General features: G+C 43.5%; 1 protein-coding gene across 4 annotated transcripts in view; it reads left to right on the top strand.

Annotated features, from left to right (window-relative positions):
- Positions 1 to 24,317, top strand: part of LOC119962883 (calcium uptake protein 3, mitochondrial-like) — a 211,743-nt gene that overhangs the window by 45,903 nt on the left and 141,523 nt on the right. For all 4 annotated transcript variants that reach the window (XM_038791113.1, XM_038791114.1, XM_038791115.1 and 1 more), the window contains exons 3-6: positions 490 to 521; positions 3,237 to 3,315; positions 12,242 to 12,289; positions 14,215 to 14,297. In XM_038791113.1, coding sequence (XP_038647041.1) covers positions 490 to 521; positions 3,237 to 3,315; positions 12,242 to 12,289; positions 14,215 to 14,297 — 242 coding nt within the window. The remainder of the gene's footprint in view (positions 1 to 489; positions 522 to 3,236; positions 3,316 to 12,241; positions 12,290 to 14,214; positions 14,298 to 24,317) is intronic.

Below are 24,317 nucleotides of genomic sequence, written 5' to 3'. Positions count from 1 at the left end.
TTTGAGTACTAAAGTAGACCATACCTTGAGGGCTCTGTCCAGTTCTGACTACCAAAACACGAGGCTAATTCCGAGTGTCAAAGGTCTGTGATGAATTATTGGAGGAACTGGAATTTTACTCACTGAACAAGGTAGCTGAGATAAAAGCAAAATACTGCCGAAGCTGGAAATCTGAAATAAAAACAAAGTGCTGTAAATTGCTCAACTGGTAGTGCCAAGGTGCCTGGTCCATGTTTGTGTCGACCAGTACTGGGAGACCGCAACCTGGTGAAATCTCCCAGACACAGCCCTGAGGCACATTTAAACATGCAAATCTGCATCACGCCCAGTGAGGGTCTCGCCTTAACACCAAACCAAGCGCGATGATGCCGCGGAATTGCGCCCTTCAGCTCAGATATTAATGAGCATTGATTTTTCAATTTTAACTGTGCATACCAACTTGATTTCCACTACAATGAAATAAATTAACTCGACTTTTTTTTTTTGCAGGTTTTAAGTCTCGGAAATCACTCTCGAAACAGGTGAGTGATCCTGAGAAAGTGGGGGTTTGGTTGGGAGTGGAAAACTGGTTGTGGAAGATTTAGAACATAGAACATAGAACAGTACAGCACAGAACAGGCCCTTCGGCCCTCGATGTTGTGCCGAGCAATGATCACCCTACTTAAACCCACGGAACCCGTATACCCGTAAACCAACAATCCCCCCCATTAACCTTACACTACGGGCAATTTAGCATGGCCAATCCACCTAACCTGCACATCTTTGGACTGTGGGAGGAAACCGGAGCACCCGGGGGAAACCCACGCACACACGGGGAGGACGTGCAGACTCCACACAGACAGTGACCCAGCCGGGAATCGAACCTGGGACCCTGGAGCTGTGAAGCATTGATGCTAACCACCATGCTACCGTGAGGCCCCTTTGTTGCTCATTATACACACTGCCTGATTTTCCTTCCTATAATGGAGAGAAAAATTTGAGTGGCATGCATTGCAGTAGTGGAGTGATCCACTACTGCCAAGTTTCCACCCCTTACCTGCCAAAAGCGAAACTTGATTCCAAGGCGTTTAAAGTGTTGTTTAGCATACACACACCATTTTTACCTTTGGGGAATAGTGGGGAAGTGATGGAAGGATTCTTGAGCTGATCATCAGCCTGTTGTACCATGTTGTGAACACTCCTTCCATGAGCAAGAAGTCCTGGTGTTGGACTTGAACCGAGAGCTTCTGGGCCAGAGGTGGGATGCTACTACTGTGTCATAAAGCCTCCTTGTTTAAAATATATCGTGACTGAAATCATATTTAATTTTTCAGAAGATAAGAAAGGAGAAAGTATATCTAAAAGTTTACAACATGCTATTTAGAAGCAGCAATTTTCTTACTGGGTATATAAAAATATTTTTCAAGATTTTTTGCCCCTCCATCTCCCACAAGGATGTTCTGAGGGATCTATGCCTCTCACTTGAATGCAGGCCAAACAGCCTCCATCCATCACCATTGTCTGGCTGAACCTGTTCTCTCTTAACAATTTCTCCTTAAACGTGTCTCACTTCTTCCAAATAAAAGTTGTAGCTGTGAGTACTGAAATAAACCCTAATTATGCTTGATATTTTATGGACTATGTGGAGCATTCCTTGCTCCAGTCCTATTCAGGCACCCTCCCATGACTATTTTTGCGGTACATCGATGACGTGCAGTTAGGTAATTTGGACATTCTGAATTTTCCTTCAGTGTACCTGAACAGGCGCCGTAGTGTGGCGACTAGGGTATTTTTACAGTAACTTAACTGCAGTGTTAATATAAGCCTATTTGTGATAATAAAGATTATTATTATTGGGGACAAGAAAAAAAGGGCAGCCAAGCAGGGGCTTATTGACTCCATACTGGAGGTGGATCGGCAGTACTCCAGGGTCCCAATCGTGAAACTGCTTATGGAGAGGAAAAAGCTGCAGATGGAATTTGATTTGCTGTCCACAAAGTAGAATGGAGAAACCTCATGGAGGTATTTGAATGGTTTGGCTTTGGAGCAGGGTTCTCCACATGAGTGAAGCTCCTGCACAGCGCTACTATGCCGAGCATATGGATGAACGGCATCAGATTTGAATACTTTCGACTGCACAGGGGAACGAGGCATGGGTGCCCGTTATCCCCTCTCCTGTTCGCACTGCCAATGGAACCACTGGCCATCGCCCTTAGAATGATGGAGTGGTGGGCGGGCATTTGGAGAGGGGGCAGAGAGCATAGAGTCTCGCTCTCAGCAGATGACTTGCTCCTCTGTGTCCAACCCTCTAGGATGGGAAAGATAACCGGACTCCTTAGGGAATTTGGTGCCTTCTCAGCTTACAAACCCAACCAGGGAAAGAGCAAAATCTTCCCAGTGAACCCTTGAGAGGGAGAAACGGGGCTGGAAGATCTCCTGTTTGAAATTACCCAAACCAAGTTCAGGTACCTGGGGATTCAAGTGGCCATATCTGGATGGGGCCCAACAAATGGAACCTCTCCAGCCTGGTAGAGGAGGTGAAGAGGGACCTGAAAAGATGAGACTCACTCCTGCTTTCGCTAGCGGGAAGGGTACAGGCGGTCAAAATGATCATGCTGCCTAGGTTCCTCTTCATATTCAGATCACTCCTGACCTTCACCATGGTCGACCAGTTAATCATGGCCGTCTTAGGAGGTAAAGTCCCTAGGATACGCAATCTTGCAGCGAGTCGACACATGGGAGGCCCGGTCCTACCGAACCCACTATTCTGTCACAGAGCGGCAAACACAGAGAGAGTGAGGGGTGGCTAAGGGAACTGCAGGCGGACTGGGTCAGAATGGAGGATACCTCCTGCACGGGCTCGCCCCTCTGAGCGCTGGCCATTGCACCACTCCTGGCCCCTCCACACAACCCTCCAGGAGCCCGGTGGTAGTGGCCACACTAAGGACATGGAACTAGTTCAGGTGCCATTTCAAGCTTGCGAGATGTCCACAGAGACCCCCATCTGCAACAACTATAGGTACATATTAATGTAAACAATGTAGGAAATGATAGTACTGGGACTACTGTCACAGACGAGCTGGCAGCTTGTGATACTTATGTTGGTTTGTTATCATTTTAGCTATTAGTACTGTTTTTATGTCGCTTTGCAAAGTTTTGATTTTAAATGCGAAAATTCCAATTAAAATATTTTCCCAAAAAAAGGTAAAAATATATTGAGATGGCTTTTTTCTCACTTAAAATACTTGGTGTTGCAGGAATTGGACAACATGCTTGCAGAAACTCCTCCAGTATGGAAAGGATCTTCAAGACTCTTTCGAACTTTGAATGATAGAGGTGAGTGAAATTATTTTGAGAAATTGACACTATATCAATCATTGTGAACCCATGACTTGTAGCCAATACTGGTGTTCTGGGTCAGTTGCAACTCAACTTATTTACACATGATAATGTTGGACCACGCGGAAACACTGGGCGGCAAACTTTTATGAAATATGAAACTTCTGGTTTGATTGGTTTATTCCCTTGATATAGTTTCATGTAGCACATTTCATGAGATCTGGTAAATTGATATTTTGCCATTCTTTGGCAACTAAGGTCAAAATACATTGACTTTAAGTTGTGTGGACTTCGTAGATTCTGTACTGAAAATGCAACTTCATTTTCTTTGCACTTTAGTCACCACAGACATAATTTCATAAAAATTGTATGTATTTAAATTGAATTGTAGCAATAATATCAATAGACAGTGCATTAAAAAACACGTTTTAAAAAAAAAACTTATGCATAGTGAGGTACATTTCTCTTGCAATTGAAAGTCTAATGTAATTTGAAACTTGTCTGAAACAGTATTTTTTAAAGTTTAAGGGGAAGAAATTCAATGCCGCATTTAAAGACTGCATGGCGAAGTTTTGAACGTGTAACCATTTTAACATTGCACACATTCCATTATTTTCACTTGTCAGTCTACAAAATTATCAAGGCAAGTACAGCTGCATATTGCCCAACATTTATCCAGAACCATAAATGTAAAAGAAGTCTCATGATCGAGGCCAAATGGAAATAAAAGTCTGAAAAAGAAAGATTAATAAATGTGATCAAAAGCTTGGAGGCGTTTTTTAAAAGAGGAAAGAGAGCTGAAGAGGTAGAGTGGTGTAAGATAGAAATTCCAGACAGGTGCGCCCAATAATTGCAAGGTGAAGTGAAAGGATAAGAGAAACGATGTGCAAGAAGCCAGTATTGTAAAAATCTTGAAATCCGAGGGATCAAGATGTAATCGAGGATGTGGAGTTAGGATGAGGTGAAGCTATGGAGGGATTAAAGATGAGGCATTAAAGGGATGGGTAGCAAATGTTAGTCATTGAAGACTGGAGTAATGGGTGAGCAGAACTTAATTTGGGAAAAGGTAGCGGAGTTATTGACAAATTGGAGTCTATGTAGCATGTACGGGAGCAAACGGGCTGTTGGAATAGTTGTTTCATGGGTGATGAAAGCATATTTTAAGGGTTTCCCTTGTCAAGGGACTGAGCTCAGAAGAGTGGAAAAGAAAAGCCTTGTATAGATACTGCATGTCAAGACCAAAGTATATCGAGACCAAGAGATTTTAACTTAGCAATTAATTTTACAGTCCATCCTTTAAAAGGAAATGTGGCCAGTGGCATAAGGCTATTTTGTATATTTACTTCTGTAAGCATTACTGTGAATAGTTTTGAAATTTTTTTTTAAATTGTTCCAGATGGGACAGTGTAGACATTCATGGAAAGTTAGAAAAGGATAAAAATGCTTTGAAACATTGTCTATATATGAATGAAACTGGTTTGTATTCTGTATTCCAAAATACAGAAAGCCTTACTGTAGTTTGGGTCTAGTAATTAAAGGATCTAAAATGTAGTTTCTGCTAAAATGTGGGATGAAAGCCTTGGTATGCAGCAGTAAATTTTAAGAGGATCATACAATGTTTTTTTCATTTTTGTGGACTTAGATGTGCTTCACTTTCCCACTACTATATGTTTCCTATTTCTATTAACAATGCTAATACTTTGTTTTCAAAAGGAAGTTGATGTCATTTGGTGTTTGTTTTTTAAAGTTTTAATATATTGGCGATGTTCCACAATTTGTGTGCGGATAGTTTTATCTAAATATTAAATTTGAAAAGTTAAATGTTTCTGAAAAAATGCTGAAATTACTGATTTTTCATGCCATTTGTTGGTAGGAGTTTAGGCGATTTAAAAAATCTTACATTTCGAGAATGTTGCTCATTGTTGATGGATAAAGCTGTCATTTGAGCTTTGAGGAGTTAATTCCTACACTCTGAATACCTGTGATGTAGGTACTTTTCCACACTCAGACCAAATACCGATGTTGGAACTGAAACTGAGCACCAGAACTGGGTTGAAACCTGTTAATCCCGGTGTTGAGTTTCAAACCAAAGCAAAGTCACTCACAAAGGCATTATGCTAGCCGTCAAACAATGCTCATCTTTAGAAGGGCTTGTGAAGGCCCTCGAGAATGTCAAAGACTATTTGAGGTCCCTGGCTAGCAAGACAATTTTATGTTCTTACTACAGATCATTGTGAATAGAATTAACTGTTAGAGTAGCATTGAGTTACAGTGTATGCAAGAAAGCTTTTTGTGAGGTGTTGCTGTGGAATTTTTCTGTTAACAACATCTATTTGAACTTTTGCCTTGTCAGTGTCAATTATTTGAACTAGAATTTGAAGGCATTCACAAAGAAACACAGCAACACTTTGTAATTCAGTAGGTATTAAGTATTTTTGTAATATAAACATTGCTTATTCCTGGAGAGAACTTTAACAGAAGGTGGTATTGTCATAGACTTGACTGGAGGGGGAAGAATTTTGGGTTTGAATCCTGCAGGTTCCTGTGTAATCCTGCTAGAAACCACTGCAAGACTGTATTTACTATAGAAGCTATCTGATCTCTTTCAAGAAACAATATTGTGAATTCCTTTTTAAGATCAGTTTTTATTTAGCAGAGGAAAATGCTGAAGTGGAATCTTATCTGTTGTCTTATCTCCCAAACATGCTGAGATAATATAATGGAAATAAAGTGTAGTGGACACTACCTTTGTACAGCTATATCAACAGTCCCAATTTATTTACAAGTCTGTCAGTTGACAACATTCTTGCTGCTAGTAAACTTGTCATGTTAACTGCACTCTAATGTGAATGGTGAAGTTTATTCATCATGTATTGCATAGAAATTCTGAAGTCCCACCAACATTATTTTTCTGCTTCTCAAATTGTAATTTTTTCCAATTTGATTTGATTTGATTTGATTTATTGTCACATGTATCGAAGTACAGCGAAAAGTATTTTTCTGCAGCCGAGGGAATGTACACAGTACGTATATAGTAGACAAAAGAATAATCAACAGAGAACATTGCCAAATGGTACGTCGTCAAACGGTGATTGGTTACAGTGTGGAACAAGGGGCCAAACAAAGCAAATACATGAGCAAGAGCAGCATAGGGTGTCGAGAATAGTGGGTGCGATTCTCCGACCCCTATGCCGGGTGGGAGAATCGCGGGAGTGCCGGGCGATTCCCACCATGCCGCTCTGGCACCCGCACGCGATTCTCTCGCCCCCCCCCCCCCAAAAAACGGCGTGCCACGTTTCACGACAGGCCGCTCGGAGAATCGCCGCTCGTCGTTTCTAACAGGCGAGCGCCGATTCTCCGGCTCGGATGGGCCGAGCGGCCTGCCCAATCCGACGGGTTCACGCCGGCGCCAACCACACATGGTCGCTGCCGGCGTGAACAGCGCGCGAACGCTGCGTGTGCGGCCTGTGGTGGGGGGGGGGGGGGGGGGGGGGGGGGAGAATCGAGCACCAGGGGGGTGCTCAGTAGGGGTCTGGCCCGCGATCGGTGCCCACTGATTGGCAGGCCGGCGTCTCTAAAAGACGCACTTTCTTCCTCCGTCGCCCCGCAAGATCAATCCTCCATGTCTTGCGGGGCGCCCGCGGGGAGGACGGCAACCGCGCTTCGATCTTCCTTTACTTCCCTCCCTCTTAGTCTCCTCTTCTCACTCCTCCCCAATTTTAATACAGTTATCTGTCTGTCCTCTAAAAATCCTCCTTTATGTAAATCACTTCATTGATCTGAAATGCCTGTGTGTAATCCCATAGGATATTAACTAGCAATATATTAAAAACTTCATAATTTCTATGAAAACGTTTTGTTCTTTCACAAGATGTGGGCTTTGCTAGCTAGGCCAGTGTTTGTTGCCATTCCCAAATGTCCTTGATTATGTGATGATGAGCCTCCTTCTTGAACTATTGCCATCCACCTGGTTTGAGTACACCCATGGTGCTGTCGGGGAGGGAATTCCAGGATTAGATCCAAAGACGGTGAAGAAATGGTGATGTATTCCACGTCAGAACGGTGTATAGCTTGGAGGGGAACTTGCAGGTGATAGTATTTCCATACAGCTGATGCTGTCCTTCTTCGAGGTGGTGGAGTTTGTGGGTTTGAATGTGCTGTCAAAGGATTACCCAGTGTATATTAGGTCAGCCAGTAACGCACCAATCAGAAGGACTCCAATGTCCTTATTACAGAACTTAAGGCTGGTTGAGTGAGAAACTCTCATAACATACAAGAAGTTTTTATTCACTTTTATACTGACATAGCCTCCAAGACTATGAGTCAAGTGCTGGAAAATGGGAGTAGTGTAGTCAGATCTTTGTTGACCGGCGTGAAAATGATAGGCCAAATGGCCTCCTCTGCTGTAGACGTCTATAAAGTAGGAAAATAGAGTTAAGGTACAGATAAAGCATGTTAGGCCAGTTGAAGGGGCTATTGAATATAAAAATTACTTATAATTTTAAGTATTATTTGAAGTTAATAAGCGGAAATATGGTACAGATATAGAATCTCAAAACCGGCCACCTTGGAACTGAATCCATACCGGATTTCGGTTCATACCAGTTTTCAGGTTGAGCGCTTTGGTTCCGACCAAGTAGGGAAAGACAGATTTATGAAGCTGATAACTAGTCGACGCACCAACACTCAATGCAGCACCTAGCCTAGGAAGCCGTTAAGTTATTTTTCTCATTTTATGATCATTCAAATTCACGCAGAGTAGTTTAAAAAAATATCCGTTTTTCAGACAACGTTAATGTTCGGATAGCCGAGACACTGAACCTGCACACACTTTCTTGAAACAGACATGAACTAAATCAGAATCATTTTAATCCCATGTGAGAATGGTTAGAGAGTACGTTTTGATGATTGTACACCGTTTTTAATAAAATATGATAATACATTTGTTTCTGGTTACACAACCATGTTCATTATTTTCTCTCTCAAAAATGTAGCCCCAGTGGAATTTGTTGATAGCCTGCTTATATTTAAATGTCACACTTCTATTAACATTATAAATGTCAGAATCATGTTCTATCTTACTTTCTTATGAAATTGTTTACAAAACTGTATATTTTCACAATTAAGAACCCCAACCAAAATTATTTTTGTGAAGTCTGGGGTAATCATATAATCATTATACTGATGTCACCAGCCACACACTGCACGGAAACTGAAAGCATACACATATGTTAAGAACTGCTGCCAATTCATTAGTCTAAGTTTATTGAGTTGATCCAATTCTCATTAAATCAGTCCATCAGTCTCTCTTCTACTGGACACCTATCTACACAGCTTGGCATTATCAGCAAATGTTGTATAACACCGAATGTAAAACAGTCCCAACATGCTTCACAGGTATGTGCATAGGAAAACAGACCAGGGAATGGGAAGCAGGAAGGTAACCAAAAACCTCCAGAATTATGGGTTTTGAGGAAGTTTTCAAAAGGGAGGGAATCCGAAAGATTTATATAGCATGACGCATGCGGCCTCAAGAACGCTCTGCTGCCAGTGGTGTGGCAAAGGGAAGCATGTTTGTTTGGCATAGAGGAACAGAAGGTTGGGAAGGGGATATAAAATACTGGAGGAGGTGGCGGCCATGGTGTGTGTGGTTGCACATTTTGAGTTCCTGCTCGTGGCAGTTTTTTCAGACCTTTTCCCCGGTTAATGGGTGGATGTGAGGAGGCAAAAAAGGTGCAGGTGAGTGAGTGGAATGGATTGGTGTATGGAGCTGAGGGTCAGAAGCAGTCACAAAAGAGGGAATCGGGCTGTAAGAGTTGGCGTGGTACCTGCGATTCATGTGGAGATGGCAGAGGGGAAGGGAGCAGCCTTGCCAGTTCAGTGGTCAACAGAGCAGCTGGTGGGCTTCCTGAATGAGCAGTTCTCCCAGCAACGCAAAGAGAGTCTGGAAGACCTATCCCGGGCGGTGGATTCGATTTAAGGCTGTGGTCGACTGCGTGGAGATATAGCTGGCGGCCCTGGGTCAGGCAATCCAGAAGATGGAGGAGATGGTGGGGTTCTCTGCTGGAAGATGGGGGGGGGGGGGATGTTGATCTCTTTGATTGGGCTTGAGGTGAGGTTGTTTGTTTGCACTAATAAGATATTTGAGCGGGGACTGGGCGGAGGTGAATCAGTGGGAGGTAGGATGTTAGGAACCATGGGAGGGGGCTACCAGGCTAGCTGGGCGGGCTAGTTCATGGAAGCGCAGTGGGGGGATGGGGGCAGGGGTTCTTCGGGGAGCTGGGGGGGAATGGGGGACGTACTGCTGACCGAGGTAGGGCTTTTGAAGTGTAAGGGGAGGAGGATCAATGATGGTGGGCGCCCGAGGGCGGCCTGAGGAGGTGCGGGACACGATCTAGAGGCTGGCCCACAACTGACGGAAGAGGGTCCAGACGGGTGGCAAGATGCCGCACATCACAGAGTCCTCACCCCCTCTGAGGAACAGGAAGAGGTGGAGGTTGTCGGGGTGGCCAAGGACAGATTAGTCTCCACTGTAGAGGTCGCGAAGCCACAGAGCCAAGGATCCACCTGCCCCCACACAGATGACCAGTCAAACGTGAGTTGTTAATGCCATACAGACTGAGCCATCTCTCTCACTGAACACATGTCCATTCTCCCACAGGACCTGAAGCCGACCACGCTGGTCTTACGGCCAACCATAACTACTATTATCAATTCCCCATTAGCAATAGCCTTCAGCCATGCAGCAGAGGCCTCCACTGTCTTTGGGAGTTAAGCGTGTTCAGTGGAGCAGGAGGGCTGGGCTTGCCCCTGCAACTGGACCACGCGGTCCAGGGGTTGGCATGGTGGACCCGCGAGTGTTCAGGCACCCACCCCCTCCAGATTTTGTCCCAGTTGATTTGTTAAATATCAGGTCCTCTCGGCCCAAACATACTCCCCATGCCCCATACTCATGACTCCTTATAGTCCCTATGCCAACTTAGTGCCAAATCATGTCAGTCCATGTTCCACCCACCAACCCTTTGCCCTTACACCCTCCATACCAACTCAGCCCAGTATCTAAGGTAGGCAGATCTCAGGAGCTATGCGAGAAGAAATAACATAACATTTTAGTGTAATTTGCAAATTTGGCTGCAGTACATTCTATCACTGCATCCAAGTCATTGATACAGATTGTAAATAGTTGGAGACCGAGGACCAAACAGTGTTGCACACTTCTAGTTCCACCTTACTGACCAAAAAAGACCCATTTAACCCCACTCTCTGCTTTCTGCTGGTTAGCCAATCCTCTATCCAAGCTAATATATTACACCCAAACCCTATGGGATCATATCTTGTGCGGCACCTTATCAACTGCCTTATGGAAATCCAGATATGCTGCATCAACAGGATCCCCTTATCCATTTTGCTTGTTACATCTTCAAAGAACTCTCACAAGTTAGTCAAACATGATTTACTGTTCATAAAACCATGCTGACTCTGGTGGATTGCATTTTGATTTTCCAAATGTTCCGCTACAACTTCCTTGATAATGGATTCCAACAATTTCTCAACGACCGATGTTAAACTAACTGGTCTATATTTTTCTACTTTCTGCCTTTCTCCCTTTTTGAACAGGGGCATTATATTGACCATTTTCCAATTCACTGGAACCTTTCCAGAATCCAGGGAATTTTGGAATATTATAACCAATGCCTCCACTATCTTTGCCACTTCCTTTAAGACCCTCCCTCCATTAGACTAGTAAGGTTCTTGTCCAACATTTCAGGATCTCATTAAGTTGAGTGCCTCTGCAATTCCTCTCTGGTCATGGGCTGCCTGCCCCAGTGTTTAAATATCCCTATCGTCTTGATTTGGAACAGGTTGATGTCCTGCAGAGTTAGTGGCCAGTGATCTTCCACAATTCCAGCAGTGGAGGAGCAGGAACTCTGGAATTGTTTGGCCACTTTTTATATTTTTGTGTAATAGCTTGATTCTTGTATTAAAATGTATTCTGCAAGAGTAATACTTTTTACCTTTTTAACAAATTCAATCTATGTACACATCTTCTATTTAATTTTTCTCAAGGCACCTCCACAGTGACCTTCCTGTCATGTTTGTAGTCTTGCTGGAAGTCCCTCTTTTTTTTTTTGCGACCATTTCAAAGTCTTTCTCCCATAACACTCGATGCAGTCAACCAAAACTATCTAAGCATAGGTCACAATCTACTACAACAAAGGGCAGAATGCTTTCAGAGACGGGTAGGTAGTTTACTTCATGTTTAGATACTTGTTGCCCGACAGATGTTCTTCTCTTTGTTAGATGACAATCTCTTTGTAAAACAAATAAAAACAAAATAAAAAAGTATTCACATTAATTGAGTGATTACCTAAGGGTGTTTTACATCCTCTTATCAAAATCCAAGAAGTACCTTATCTGGAGGTGAATGTCACAGGTATCTCAATTTTATTTGAGTTTGTAACAACTTAAAAGGTCAATTATATTTGTTCTCCATTTCTTTGTGCTTCAGGGAACACAAGCAACAAGTTGTAAGGCAGCAGACCATTTAACTTCAACAAATTCACTTTATCATCATCAGTTTCCATATAAACAGGAGACCATTCTCAAAGGATAAAAACCTTGATTTGGAGCATTTTTATTTACAATGCTATATTGTCAGTACAATACTAAAAAACATTGGGAGATAGTGTGCAGATAATTTACTCCAGAAAAGTTGTAGTGAATAGTGATACTTGAAACATTCTCTTTCTTTTGCTAACTAACCTGTAGTTCAGTAAGAAGTCTTACAACACCAGGTTAAAGTCCAACAGGTTTGTTTCAAACACTAGCTTTTGGAGCACTGCTCCTTCCTCAGGTGAATGTTGCAGTTGATTTTATTTTCCTATTGCAAAATAATCAAAAGTGCCACTTTCTCCCCTTTTAGGTCTGATTGCCTACACAGAATATTTGTTTCTTTTGTGCATACTAACAAGTGAGTCTGAAACTAGCATGTTTAATAATTTTAACTAAGAATTCTACATGTTACCATTTTGCTAATGAGTATAAGTTAACAGTATATTAGCAATTTTCACAGCTGCATGTTTCTAATCGTTGTTACAGTGTCAACAATAAATTGTGAATTGAAGTACAAAAATAAGCCATTCGCAACTTTAATTTTTAATTGTATCACCATTATTACAGTAATTATCTTATTTTTATACATTCAAAAGTTCTGTCAAATATTAGCCGAATATCAAACTTGCAGCAGTAACAGAAAAGTACATAAGATTTGCCAAGCCTGAAAAGGCAAAAAATGGTTAAAGTTTCAAGTGGAGACCTTTTGTTAAAACTGAGAAAAGGAAGTAATAGGAACCACAAAACAAATCAAAGTGAACAGAAAAATAGGTGCAAGTCAAGGAGTCGCCACCCAACTATTCCATCTTTGATCTGATACATTGTTCCAACCAATCTCAGTGAAAACATCTATCCTTGTTTTACTCCAGGGACTTAGAATCCTTCAAATCGGAACGACAGAATTTCAAATTTTAATCATCTGCATTCCAGTTAGTTCCATTCCATTTTGGGATGTGTTTTGTCTTATCCTTTGCTTGAGCCAGTTCTAAACTGGGCTATTTTTTTTATTTTCTGAAGAGTGTTTCCCTGTCCTTTTGTTCCATATTTCTATGAAATGCAATTAATTAATCAGGAACTGTTATTATTATTACATGGAGGGGCAGTACAGTGGCACAGCGATTAGCATTGCAGCCTCACGGCGCTGAGGTCCCAGGTTCGATCCCGGCTCTGAGTCACCGCCCATGTGGAGTTTGCACATTCTCCCCGTGTTTGCGTGAGTTTCGCCCCCACAGTGCAAAAGATGTGCAGGGTAGGTGGATTGGCCACGCTAAATTGCCCCTTAATTGGAAAGAAAAATGAATTGGGTACTCTAAATTTATTTTTAAAAAGAATTATTATTACATGGAGTACTTACTAATTTTATTCTCACCCATGTATTCCCCGTTGGCAGTAAGGAAAAGTTAATCCAGAACCGCTTTGCATGAAAGCAACTTGGGATGTTTTCACATATTAAAGACACTATATAAATGGTGCTGTGTGTTCTTTTATGCTTAGTTGGTAATATTTCTCAACAATTTAATATAATTTTAAGCACTGGAAGCTTAAGAAGGAAAACATTCTGGCCATGATTTTCCGGTTCTGCCGAAGGTGACCCCCTGTGGCAGATTCCTCAGCGGCGCAGGTACTGAGCAAAGTAAATGGTCATTGATGTAGGTGGGACCGGAAGATTCCGTCACCAGCCAATGTTGAGCCATCTCTGCTGCGGAAAAACTGTTGCAGGGGTGGGGGCATGGGCTGTGCAGCAGAAAATCCAGGCCTCAGTATAGATAAAATATCGTCAATGAAGCGGGAAGTTAGTATAAAGCAAAGGATATGAAGGATAAAGTAGTTTGGTCCCGTACTTACCAACATTGTTTCTCTGTCTTACTTTTTGATCATGCTTCCTGTTGGTAGATTTTAATGTCATAAACTTAACCATAAAAAAATCTTGCTTTTACATTACTGGCTCATTCTACGATTTGTCTTTTAATTTAATTCTCTTTTAACGATTGTTACCTGTAATTATTTATCCTAGTTTCTTATGAATTGGTAGTAATATACATTAATTCCTTGATTTCGCTATTGTGACATTGGGACATTTTATGATGTTAAATGTGTGAAATAAATATAAGTTGCTGACGCACCATAAAAGCCTATTTAATATTTTAAATACTCTCAATTAAAATGTTGTCATATTGGTTGACTTTATAGGATGCAAAAAGGAATCAAGGCACTGAAACATTTTGTATTTATCTGTTGTCTCTTTTACAACTAATGTATTGGTATTTTGAAAATATGTTGCAGAACCTCATGCAGGTTTTAAAATAGCTTTCAACATGTTTGATACTGATGGAAACAAAATGGTGGACAAGAAGGAGTTCTTAGTGGTATGTACTTTATACTATCCATTTGAAATCCAGTTTTATGTTAACTTCATTGACTGAAGAAAATGGTTTTTGAATTTCAAGTTTAAATGATGACTGGTTTTGATTACAATGAAAAATATATCCTTAAAAGGCTTTGCATCATGTAATTTTGTGGATTTATAAGAATTGTTCTCACTGCCTATCCCCCCCTCTCTCTCTCTCTCTCTCAGACACATGCACATACTCCTTCATTAAACAAAGCACTATGTCGATCAGTCGCTTATTTTTTTTCCTACTATGTAAGTACTGTGTACCTTCCCTTGGCTGCAGAAAAACACTTTTCACTGTACTTTGCTACACGTGACAATAACTCAAATCAAATAGTCAAATATCACAATCGCAGAATTGTTACAGAAAGAAGCTCTTCGGCCCATCATAAATGCACCAGCTCTTTGAGCAATCCACGAGTGCCACTCCCCTGTAATCTGCACATTCTTCCTTTTCAGTTAACAGTCTCCATCCTTTTTAAATGCTTCAGTTGACCCTGCCTCCACCACACTTTCAGGCAGTGCATTCCAGACTTCAACCAATTGCTGCATGACAAAAAAATCTAGTATCACTTTTCTAAATTTGTACTCTCCCCTTCACAGTCCTTTCATGAGTAAGCATAGTTTTCCCCTATCTACTTTGTCCAGATCCCTCATGATTTTGAATACTTCCATCAAATTTCCCCTCGACCTTCTTTACTCCAAGGAAAGCAGTCCTAATGTCGGCAATTGGTCTTCATAACTGAAATTCCTCGCCCCTGAAACCATTCTTGTGAATATTTTCTTGTACTTTTTTCAATGCTTTTATCCTTTCTAAAGTCTGTCCTTCAGAACTACACCCAATACTCCAGCTGAGGCTGAACTATCTTGTACAAGCCTCATGCGTCTTATACAAGTTCAAAATAACGCCCGAGTTTTATGCTCTATGCCCCTTTTAATTAAGCTTGGATGTTTTATTAACTGCTCTCTGAACTGTCCTGCCAACTTCAATAACTTATGCACATATATGCCCAGGTCCGTCTGCTCTTGCATCCACTTGAGAATTGGACCCTTTATTTTATATTATTTATCCATGTTCTTTTTACCAATATAGATCACTTCACATTTCTCTGCATTGAACTTTATCTGCCACCACTCCGCCCATTCCACCAACTTTTCTGTGTCCTTTTGAGATCTTCTTCACAGTTTACAATGCTTCCAAGTTTTGTCACATCTGAAGATTTTGAAATTGTCCCATGATCTAGGTCATTCTATACATATGGAAAGCAAATGTCCAAAACCACTGACCTCTGGTGAACACCACTACAAACCTTCCTCCAGCCCAAAAAACATTCATTAATCACTATGTCACTTGGCCACTTCCATTTCCATGTTGCTACTGCCCCTTTTATTTTATGAGCTATAACTTTGTTCACAAGTCTGCTGTGTGGCACTGTATCAAACGCTGTTGGAAGTCCATGTATACCATATCAACAGCATTACTCTCATCATTGATTTATTTAATTTGTACTTTATAAAGGGTCCACCCATCTGCTTCATCCCATTCTTATAAAGGGTCTCTATATAAAGGGCCTTTACATAAAGGGCCTTTTTTCACATGCTTATGGGTATGCTGCCCGTATTCAACATGTTCTGTATGTATTGAATACACACCTTGATGCCTCATCAACAGCGCATGCGTGTATGTTAGTGTGCGGGGAGGAGAGTAGAGGGGTGGGGCCTCTGCGCAGGGCCCTGTTGCCAAGGAAACCAATACGCATCTCGATGCCTCATGTGCGAGACCACACACAGGTCATGATCACCTGACACTGTCAGGTGATCCTGACCTTCGCGTGGTCTGAGGCATCGAGGTGCCTGAGAGTTACTGGGAGAAAAAAATCATGTTGAGGGAAGGTGGACTACAGTAAGTAGACTCAGCACTAGCTCTATCCGTGATCTTTGTAGAGCACTGCTATGTATTTAAAGAAAAGAAAGTGCTAAACATACGCGGGTCAGGCAGCATCAATGGGGAGAGAAGCAGAGAGTTAACGTTCCAAATTGTTGAAAGGTCATTGATCTCAAATTTTAACTCTGCTTCCCTCTTTCTATACTGATGGAGTGCAGCTGATAATACATTGCACATTATTGAGTTTCAGCAGGATTCAGTTCATAAATCCTTGTTTTACTTGTGGAAACTGCTATTTGCTGTGAGCGTGAAAGAAAAATGCTGAAAAAGTAAACCTGAATCATCATGCATCTGTTTAACTATACCTTTACTATCATAAACCCTAATTTGAACATCAGATCTGTTAGTGCTACTTCATGAAAATATTTTTTGAAAGAAAGAAATGCACTGGATTCCTTTTTTTATGTATAGTTTCTTGCAGGAATTCAATTAAGTTAATCAAACGTCAGGACAATTTTGAACTTCATGAAAAAAGGCAAATTCTTTATTCACATTTTTCATTCTTAGATTTACTGAATGTTTGACACTTAATTTGAAAACACCCACTCATGATGGTGTACATGTATGAAGCATTAGATTTGCATTTCCATTTGTGTTTTAGATTTTTGCAATAAAGATGTAAAGCTGCACTTCAGATTGGTGGGCAATTTTCCTTTGAAATGAAAATCCGTATTTTACTGCCAAAATACCGATTTTTGGTATCTGGAATACTGATTTCTGTTAGGAAAGGTTGGCAGCTCTGTGGAGGAGACTTGATGGGCCTAGTGGTCTATTCTGCTCCTATGTCTTATGAAATCTTGCATAATTTTTAAAACCTCTATTAGATTCTCCCTTGACGTTTTCTTTTCGTAAAGTTTACACTTTAAAATAATTTTTTCAAAACTTTCGCCTCTGAATTTGAAAAGAGTATGTGGTTTATATTTTTCATTACTCTTAATACCCATTTTAGCAAGATCCATCGCTGGGCAATTAGAGAGGCGAAGGCCACAAAATCAGACCCGTTCCCCTCCAGCAGCTCCGGCACTTCCGATACCCAAAGAGTGCCACCATTGGGTCCGGCCTGACCTCTACCCCCACAGTCTTGGACATTGTCCCGAACACCACTTCCCAGTATCTTTCCAGCTTCTCGCAACTCAGAACATGTGCGCATGATTCGCCGGCCCACGCCCACACTTCTCACAATCATCGGCCACCCCGTGGAAGAAGCTACTCATCCTTGTCTGGGTCATATGTAACTTGTGCACCACCTTGAACTGAATCAAGTTCATCCTTGCACAGAAGGAGGTTAAATTCACTCTACACATCGCCTCGCACCACAATACCCAGCCTATTTCCCCCTCCCAACTCCTCCTCCCATTTGTTCTTGACTCACCACCTGCGCATCCTGCCCCCCCCAACCACTCGTATATATCCCCAATCCTACCCCCTCCCAACTCATCCACGAACAGCAGTTGCTCCAATAACATGTACTCCGGCACCTGGGAAACATCCGCCACTCCTTTCGCACAAAGTCCCTTACCAGCATATATCCAAATTCATTCCCCCATGGCAACTCAAACCTCTCCTGCAACTCCTCCAGACCTGTAAACTTCCCTTCCAAGTACAGGTCAGTTGCCCTCACAAGTCCTGCTTCCCTCCACTTCCCACATCCCATCCATCTGCTCCGGTTTAAACCTATGGTTCCCACACAGTGGTGTCAACACCGACATCCCCCGCCAACATAATATCTCCGCAACTGATTCCACAACCTGACCGGCAACTATACCACCAGGCTCCCCATATATTTCCCCAGAGCTAGTGGCAGCAGAGACAGTCACTTCTACTTGCTTTGAAATGAAAAATCTTGGCAATATTTTCCAAGTCAATAGAAAATTAAAACTGGCATGGTGAAAAATCTGGTACCGATTTGCTACCATCCCATTTGCACTGCTGGTGTCAACCAACTTCACCCCTTATGTCTTTGCAGAATTTAATGTTTTTCTTTACTCCATGATCAGTTGAAAATTGTTTAGAGATCAGGGGCGTGATTCTCTGCCCCCCCATGCCGGGTGGGAGAATCGCGGGAGGGCCGGGCGAATCACGCCATGCCGCCCTGGCACCCCCCACGATTCTCCCACCCCCCCCCCCCAAAATGGCGTGTCGCGTTTTGCGACAGGCCGCTCGGAGAATCGCCGCTCGCCGTTTCTAACGGCGACCGACGATTCTCCGGCCCGGATAGGCCGAGCTGCCTGCCAAACCCGACCGGTTCACGCCGGCGCCAACCACACCTGGTCACTGCCGGCGTGAACAGCGCGCGACCGCTGTGTGTGGGGCCTGTGGGGGGCGGAGGGAGGATCGAGCACCACGGGCGTGCTCAGGAGGTGTCTGGCTCGCAATCGGTGCCCACCGATTGTCGGGCCGGCGTCTCTAAAAGACGCACTCTTTTCCCTCCGCCGCCGCGCAAGATCAAGCCGCCATGTCTGGCGGGGCAGCGAAGGGGAAGACGGCAACCGCGCATGCGCGGCTGATGTCACTTAGGCACCGCCGGCCGCGTCATTCCCGACGCGCCACTTTGACGCAAGCGTCAAGGCCCGAAAGGCTGCGAAATTCACGCGCCGCCGCTTCTAGCCACAGGGGGGTGGGGGGTTGGGGGGGGAATAGGGGGCGAGGAGCGGCCTCCGACGCCGGAGTGAAACACTCCGGTTTCACTCCGGCGTCGGCTGTTTGTCTCCCTTTGGGAGAATTGCGCCCCAGGTCACAGACTAGATAAAATTTACCTTATGTAAAAGAAAATTAAGATGTCCTTTAAATATTCTAATTCCATTTAGGATATAAATATTCTAATTCCATTTAGGATATACAAGATTTTAACTTTGTATTAATATGTTATATGAGTGAACCTTTTGAAAAACTGAAGAGATGAGAGTGGGAGATTAAAGTCTGCATAGACTTAAAGTTGCTGACAAACATTCCCTGATAATTTGGTAAAAGGTAATTGGGGACCCCAGTTCAAATCCCACCAAGGCAGATGGTGAAATTTGGATTTAATAAAAATTTGGAATTGCAAGTCTAATGATGACCATGGAACCATGGTTGCATGTAGTAAAATCCCATCTGGTTCACTTATGTCCTTTAAGGAAGGAAATCTGCCATCCTTACCTAGTCTGGCCTACATGTGAATTGTAAATGCCCTCTGACCTCAGTTCAAGGGCAATTAGGAATGGGCAATAAATGCTGGCCCAGCCAGCGACATCCACATTCCATTAATGAATAAAAGAAACACTTCCTTAGTTATTCATGGATGGAACATCTTTCTCATGGAGTCTTTCTTTGTTAAAAGTTATAGAAATTTCTCATTAAATGTCTGCCACTGCTTCTCTACTGTCTAATCCGGGGCTGGTTTAGCACAGTGGGCTAAACAGCTGGCTTGCAAGGCCAGCAGCGCGGGTTCAGTTCTCGTACCGGCCTCCCCGAACAGGCACTGGAATGTGGCGACGAGGGGCTTTTCACAGTAACTTCATTGAAGCCTACTTGTGACAATAAGTTATTATTATTATCATTATCATCTTTATTTCCCCAGTCCACGTTGCCCGACTCTGTCCTCATACCTTGGTAATTGCCTTTATTTAATTTAACACATTGGTTTCAGACCGATGTTTCTCACCCTCAAATTGAATGTGAAATTCAGTCATGTTATAAGCACTCTTGTCTAGAGCAGTGCTTGGCGGGGGGGGGGGGGGGGGGACAATTATATTACATTATATTATCTTGCAAATATATCCATTATATTTGCAATTATATAATATAATGTAATATAATTGCCCCTGCAATAAGATATATCTCAAAAAAATTTCTGGGGGTTCACATCCCCACCCCCCGAACCCCCAGCTGGACTGGCTTGTTTCGCTCACCGGTCCCTGGCACATTGAAAAAAAAACTGCCGGTACGCCACATCAGATAGTTTGAGAAGCACTGGTCTAGAGAATCCTTTACTGTGAGGTCATTTATTCATCCTGAGGCGTTACATTTTGCCAGGTCTAAAATAGCCAGTTCCCTGGTGGGTTCTGGAACATACTATTCTAAGAACTATCCCAAATATATTTTCGGAACTTATTCTCAAGGTTAACTTGCAAATTTGATTCATCGATCTATATGAAGATGTTTGCAGTGCCTTTTCTACAAGCCTCCATTATTTTGTGATTAGGGTTAGGGTTAGCTACATTATAGCTACTATTCGTGGACCTGTAAACTACTCCCACCAGTGTCAACTTTCCCTTGCTATTTCTTTTTTCTCAAACGCGTGGCGACTTAGTCCCCAGAAGGGAGAATCCCGCCCCTTGAACCTGTTGGACAATTGCAAGGACTGCGACTCCTCTACAGCTACCTTCAGTATCACCATACCTGCCTCACCTGTAGTCATGCCCTCCTGTTCCTAACCATGGAACAAATCTGAAGTACCTAGCTTAAGGATAGGTAGACAACCTCCTGAAACTAACTTTCCCCTCCCTGATGTCATGTCCGAAATTTGGACTCCAGCTCATCAACTCTGAGCCAAATTTCCTTGGGCTGCTGACACTTAGTGCAGTTGTGGTTGCTATGGATGATGCTGTTGTCCACCAGACCCTACAGCTGCAGTCCACCGCCTGCAAAAGTAATCTCTATTATATTTTGTTTAACTAATTAGGGTTACAAGTTTAGAAATATCATTCAACTATTATTTGTAATTATATCAGATAGTTTAACTTGATAAATTATAAATTAATACAGTACACACATCTCTCCTGTGCTGGCTTAAACAACTGCCCCAGTTTAGAGCAAAAAAAACCTTGAAAATCACTAACCAATCGGCTATTTGTTTACCCAGTTAATGCCTCTGTACTTGGCTCTCGGGTCTCGTCGTCTCTCACTTCCTCTCTCAGACCACTCCTTGTTCTTATAACATGAAAGCAACACCTCTACCCTCACTCACTAAATTCCCCAAGTTAAGTAAGTATTGTGTCAGCAGTACACGATTAACGTAGAACATAGAACAGTACAGCACAGAACAGGCCCTTCGGCCCTCGATGTTGTGCCGAGCAATGATCACCCTACTCAAACCCACGTATCCACCCTATACCCGTAACCCAACAACCCCCCCCCCCCCCCTTAACCTTACGCTGGACATTGTGCTACGAACCAACCATGGAATATTATTTTTATTCCAAGGGTGGCATAACCAAATCACAGCATCGCAAAGTTATGTGCGAGTTGGGATAATGTATTTCAAATAGGATAAACCTGGTTTAAAGTTATTGGGCTGGATTCTCCGTTCCTGAGACTAAGTGCTGACGCCATCAGAGGGTCCATGGTGTTTCACGACAGGCAAATCGGCACAAAACCTGCACCGATTCCGCTACCGGTGAGGAACTAGCATCGGCACTGCATGAAACACCCACGGAACGTACGGAAAACAGTTGGAGAATCGCCGGGTCATGCAGCACATGCGCAGGGCTGACAAGTTGCAGCTGCACGTATGCCTACACCTCCCACACATGCACCAATCGTGCTGGACCGTGTACCCGCCCATCCCCCACCACGGCCTAATGTAGCAGAGCTGGACACTGTCCGCACGCTCGCTCTCTCTCTCTCTCTCTCTCTCTCTCTCTCTCTCTCTCTCTCTCTCTCTCTCTCTCTCTCTCTCTCTCTCTCTCTCTCCATAGCTGCCACGCCAGGCTCACGACTGCTGAGACGACCCGTGGCCCCCGTCCGGAACACGGCCATTGGAGGCGGAGCATCGCGGGTGGGCCCACTAATGACCATTCCAGCAGGGTTGCGACTGATGTGTTAGGCAGGCTGGTTCGATGTGGACTGCACTCGATGCAGGGAAGCTGCAAGCAGACATCTAACACAGGAAAAAATCCAACACTGTTTTATTCAACGATAGAACTGATATACATGTTCAGCTGTGGGTCGACACTATACTAAACTGACTGGTGACCTTGTATTAGCCTGACCAGACTTACTAGCTGAAAATGAAATGAAAATGAAAATCGCTTATTGTCACGAGTAGGCTTCAATGAAGTTACTGTGAAAAGCCCCTAGTCGCCACATTCCGGCGCCTGTCCGGGGAGGCTGGTACGGGAATCGAACCGTGCTGCTGGCCTGCTTGGTCTGCTTTAAAAGCCAGCGATTTAGCCGAGTGAGCTAAACCAGCCAGCATGGTGTTTGCACTGGCTAGCTCGTGGACTCTGACTGTCTCAGTGGCTGGGTCCAGAGAGCGCGGGAAACCTAGTGCCCTTTGGCTTTATAATGATAGTGTCCTGTATGGTGATTGGCTGCTCTGTGTTGTGTGCTTACTGGTCATCCTGTATGTCAATCACTGCCTGCCTGCACCTCATTATATATATATATGAGTGGATATTATGACATCTCCCCCTTTTTTTTAGATAAATAAATACTAGGGTTTGTGAGCGGATATATATGCCTGACTATATACAAAAAGTGTCTAGATGAACGTGTGTATATATATATATATATATATGTGTGTGTATATATATATATATATATATATATATAGGAAGGTGTCGATAGTGCAGATACATGGCAAACAAAACAATACTTTTGAGAAAAAAATGTTGTGATCAACACTTGTTTGATCACAACAGCTGTGGCTGACCAGCCGCCCTCAGGCAACTGGACATGAACATGATCAGTAGGGGCCAGCTCGGGTAGATCCGCGGCATGAGCATCGTATGTGGCTTTCTGTTGGGCCCGTGACTGCTGTATTTCCTGTAAGACCGTGAGGTGGTCAAGGTCTGGAACATGGATGGCTGGAACTGTGGTCCTCAGAGTGCGATTCATGAGCATCTGCACTGGAGACAATCCAGTGGACAGTGGGGTTGCCCTGTATGCCAGCAGTGCCAGGTTGAAGTCGGAGTCTGCAGCTTTGCCCAGCAACCGCTTTACAATATGGACCCCTTTCTCGGCCTTCCCGTTTGACTGCGGGTAGTGGGGACTGGAGGTTACATGACGGAAGTTGTAGGACTGTGCAAAATCAGACCATTCCTGGCTGTAAAAGCAAGGACCGTTGTCGTTCATTACCGTGAGTGGTATCCTATGCCTGGCGAACGGTTCTTGGCAGGCTTTTATTACCGCCTTCGACGTGAGGTCAGACAGTTTCACCACCTCTGGGTAACTGGAGAAGTAGTCGACCAGGAGTACGTAGTCACGCCTCTTGGCGTGGAAAAGGTCTGCACCTACTTTGGACCACGGACAGGTCACGATCTCGTGCTGCTGCAACGTTTCTTTGGGTTGAGCTGGCTGAAACTTCTGACAGGTAAGGCATCAGCCAATAGACCGCCTCCCGAGCTCTGTGTCGGCATTTCTCGACCCCAAGGTGACAGTTGGCCCAGCACCATAGCTCACATGCTCTGAGGAATTACGATCCTGTCGAGTTTCAGAAGGATGCCTTCCACCACCGTCAGGTCGTCTTTTACGTTATAGAACTGGGGACATTGTCCTTTCTGCCAACCATTGGTAAGGTGCTGCATCACACGCTGCAGCAGATGATCCTTGGCCATTTCCTCACAAATTTGGACCACCCGTTCGTCAGAGGCCGGAAGGTTGGTGGCACACAACTGCGCTTGCACTTCTATGTGACAGATGAAGTCACTTTGTTTACACGGTGTGGTAATGGACCTGGATAGGGCATCTGCAACGATCAGCTCTTTGCCTGGCGTGTAGGCAAGTTCGACGTCGTAGCGGCATAGACTTTTTAAAAATTCACTGTAACCGAGGTGTCATGTCATTTAAATCCTTTTGGATTATGTGGACTAGAGGCCTGTAGTCCGTTTCTACCGTGAATTTTGGCAGGGCGTAATCATAGTCGTGAAACTTGACTATCCCTGTCAGGAGGCCCAGAGACTCCTTCTCAATCTGAGCATACCGTTGCTATGTGGGCATCATGGCCCTGGAGGCATACGCCACTGGAGCCCAGGACCAGGAGTCATCTCGCTGAAGGGGCACCGCCCCAATGCCGTCCTGGCTTGCATCAGTTGATATCTTGGTTTCCTTGGCTGGGTCGAAGAACAC

This window comes from Scyliorhinus canicula, chromosome 3 (genome assembly GCF_902713615.1).
Source record: "Scyliorhinus canicula chromosome 3, sScyCan1.1, whole genome shotgun sequence".
In the NCBI taxonomy this organism is placed as follows: domain Eukaryota; kingdom Metazoa; phylum Chordata; class Chondrichthyes; order Carcharhiniformes; family Scyliorhinidae; genus Scyliorhinus; species Scyliorhinus canicula.
Note: the sequence above shows the minus strand (reverse complement) of the source record. Positions and strands in the feature narration are given on the sequence as shown.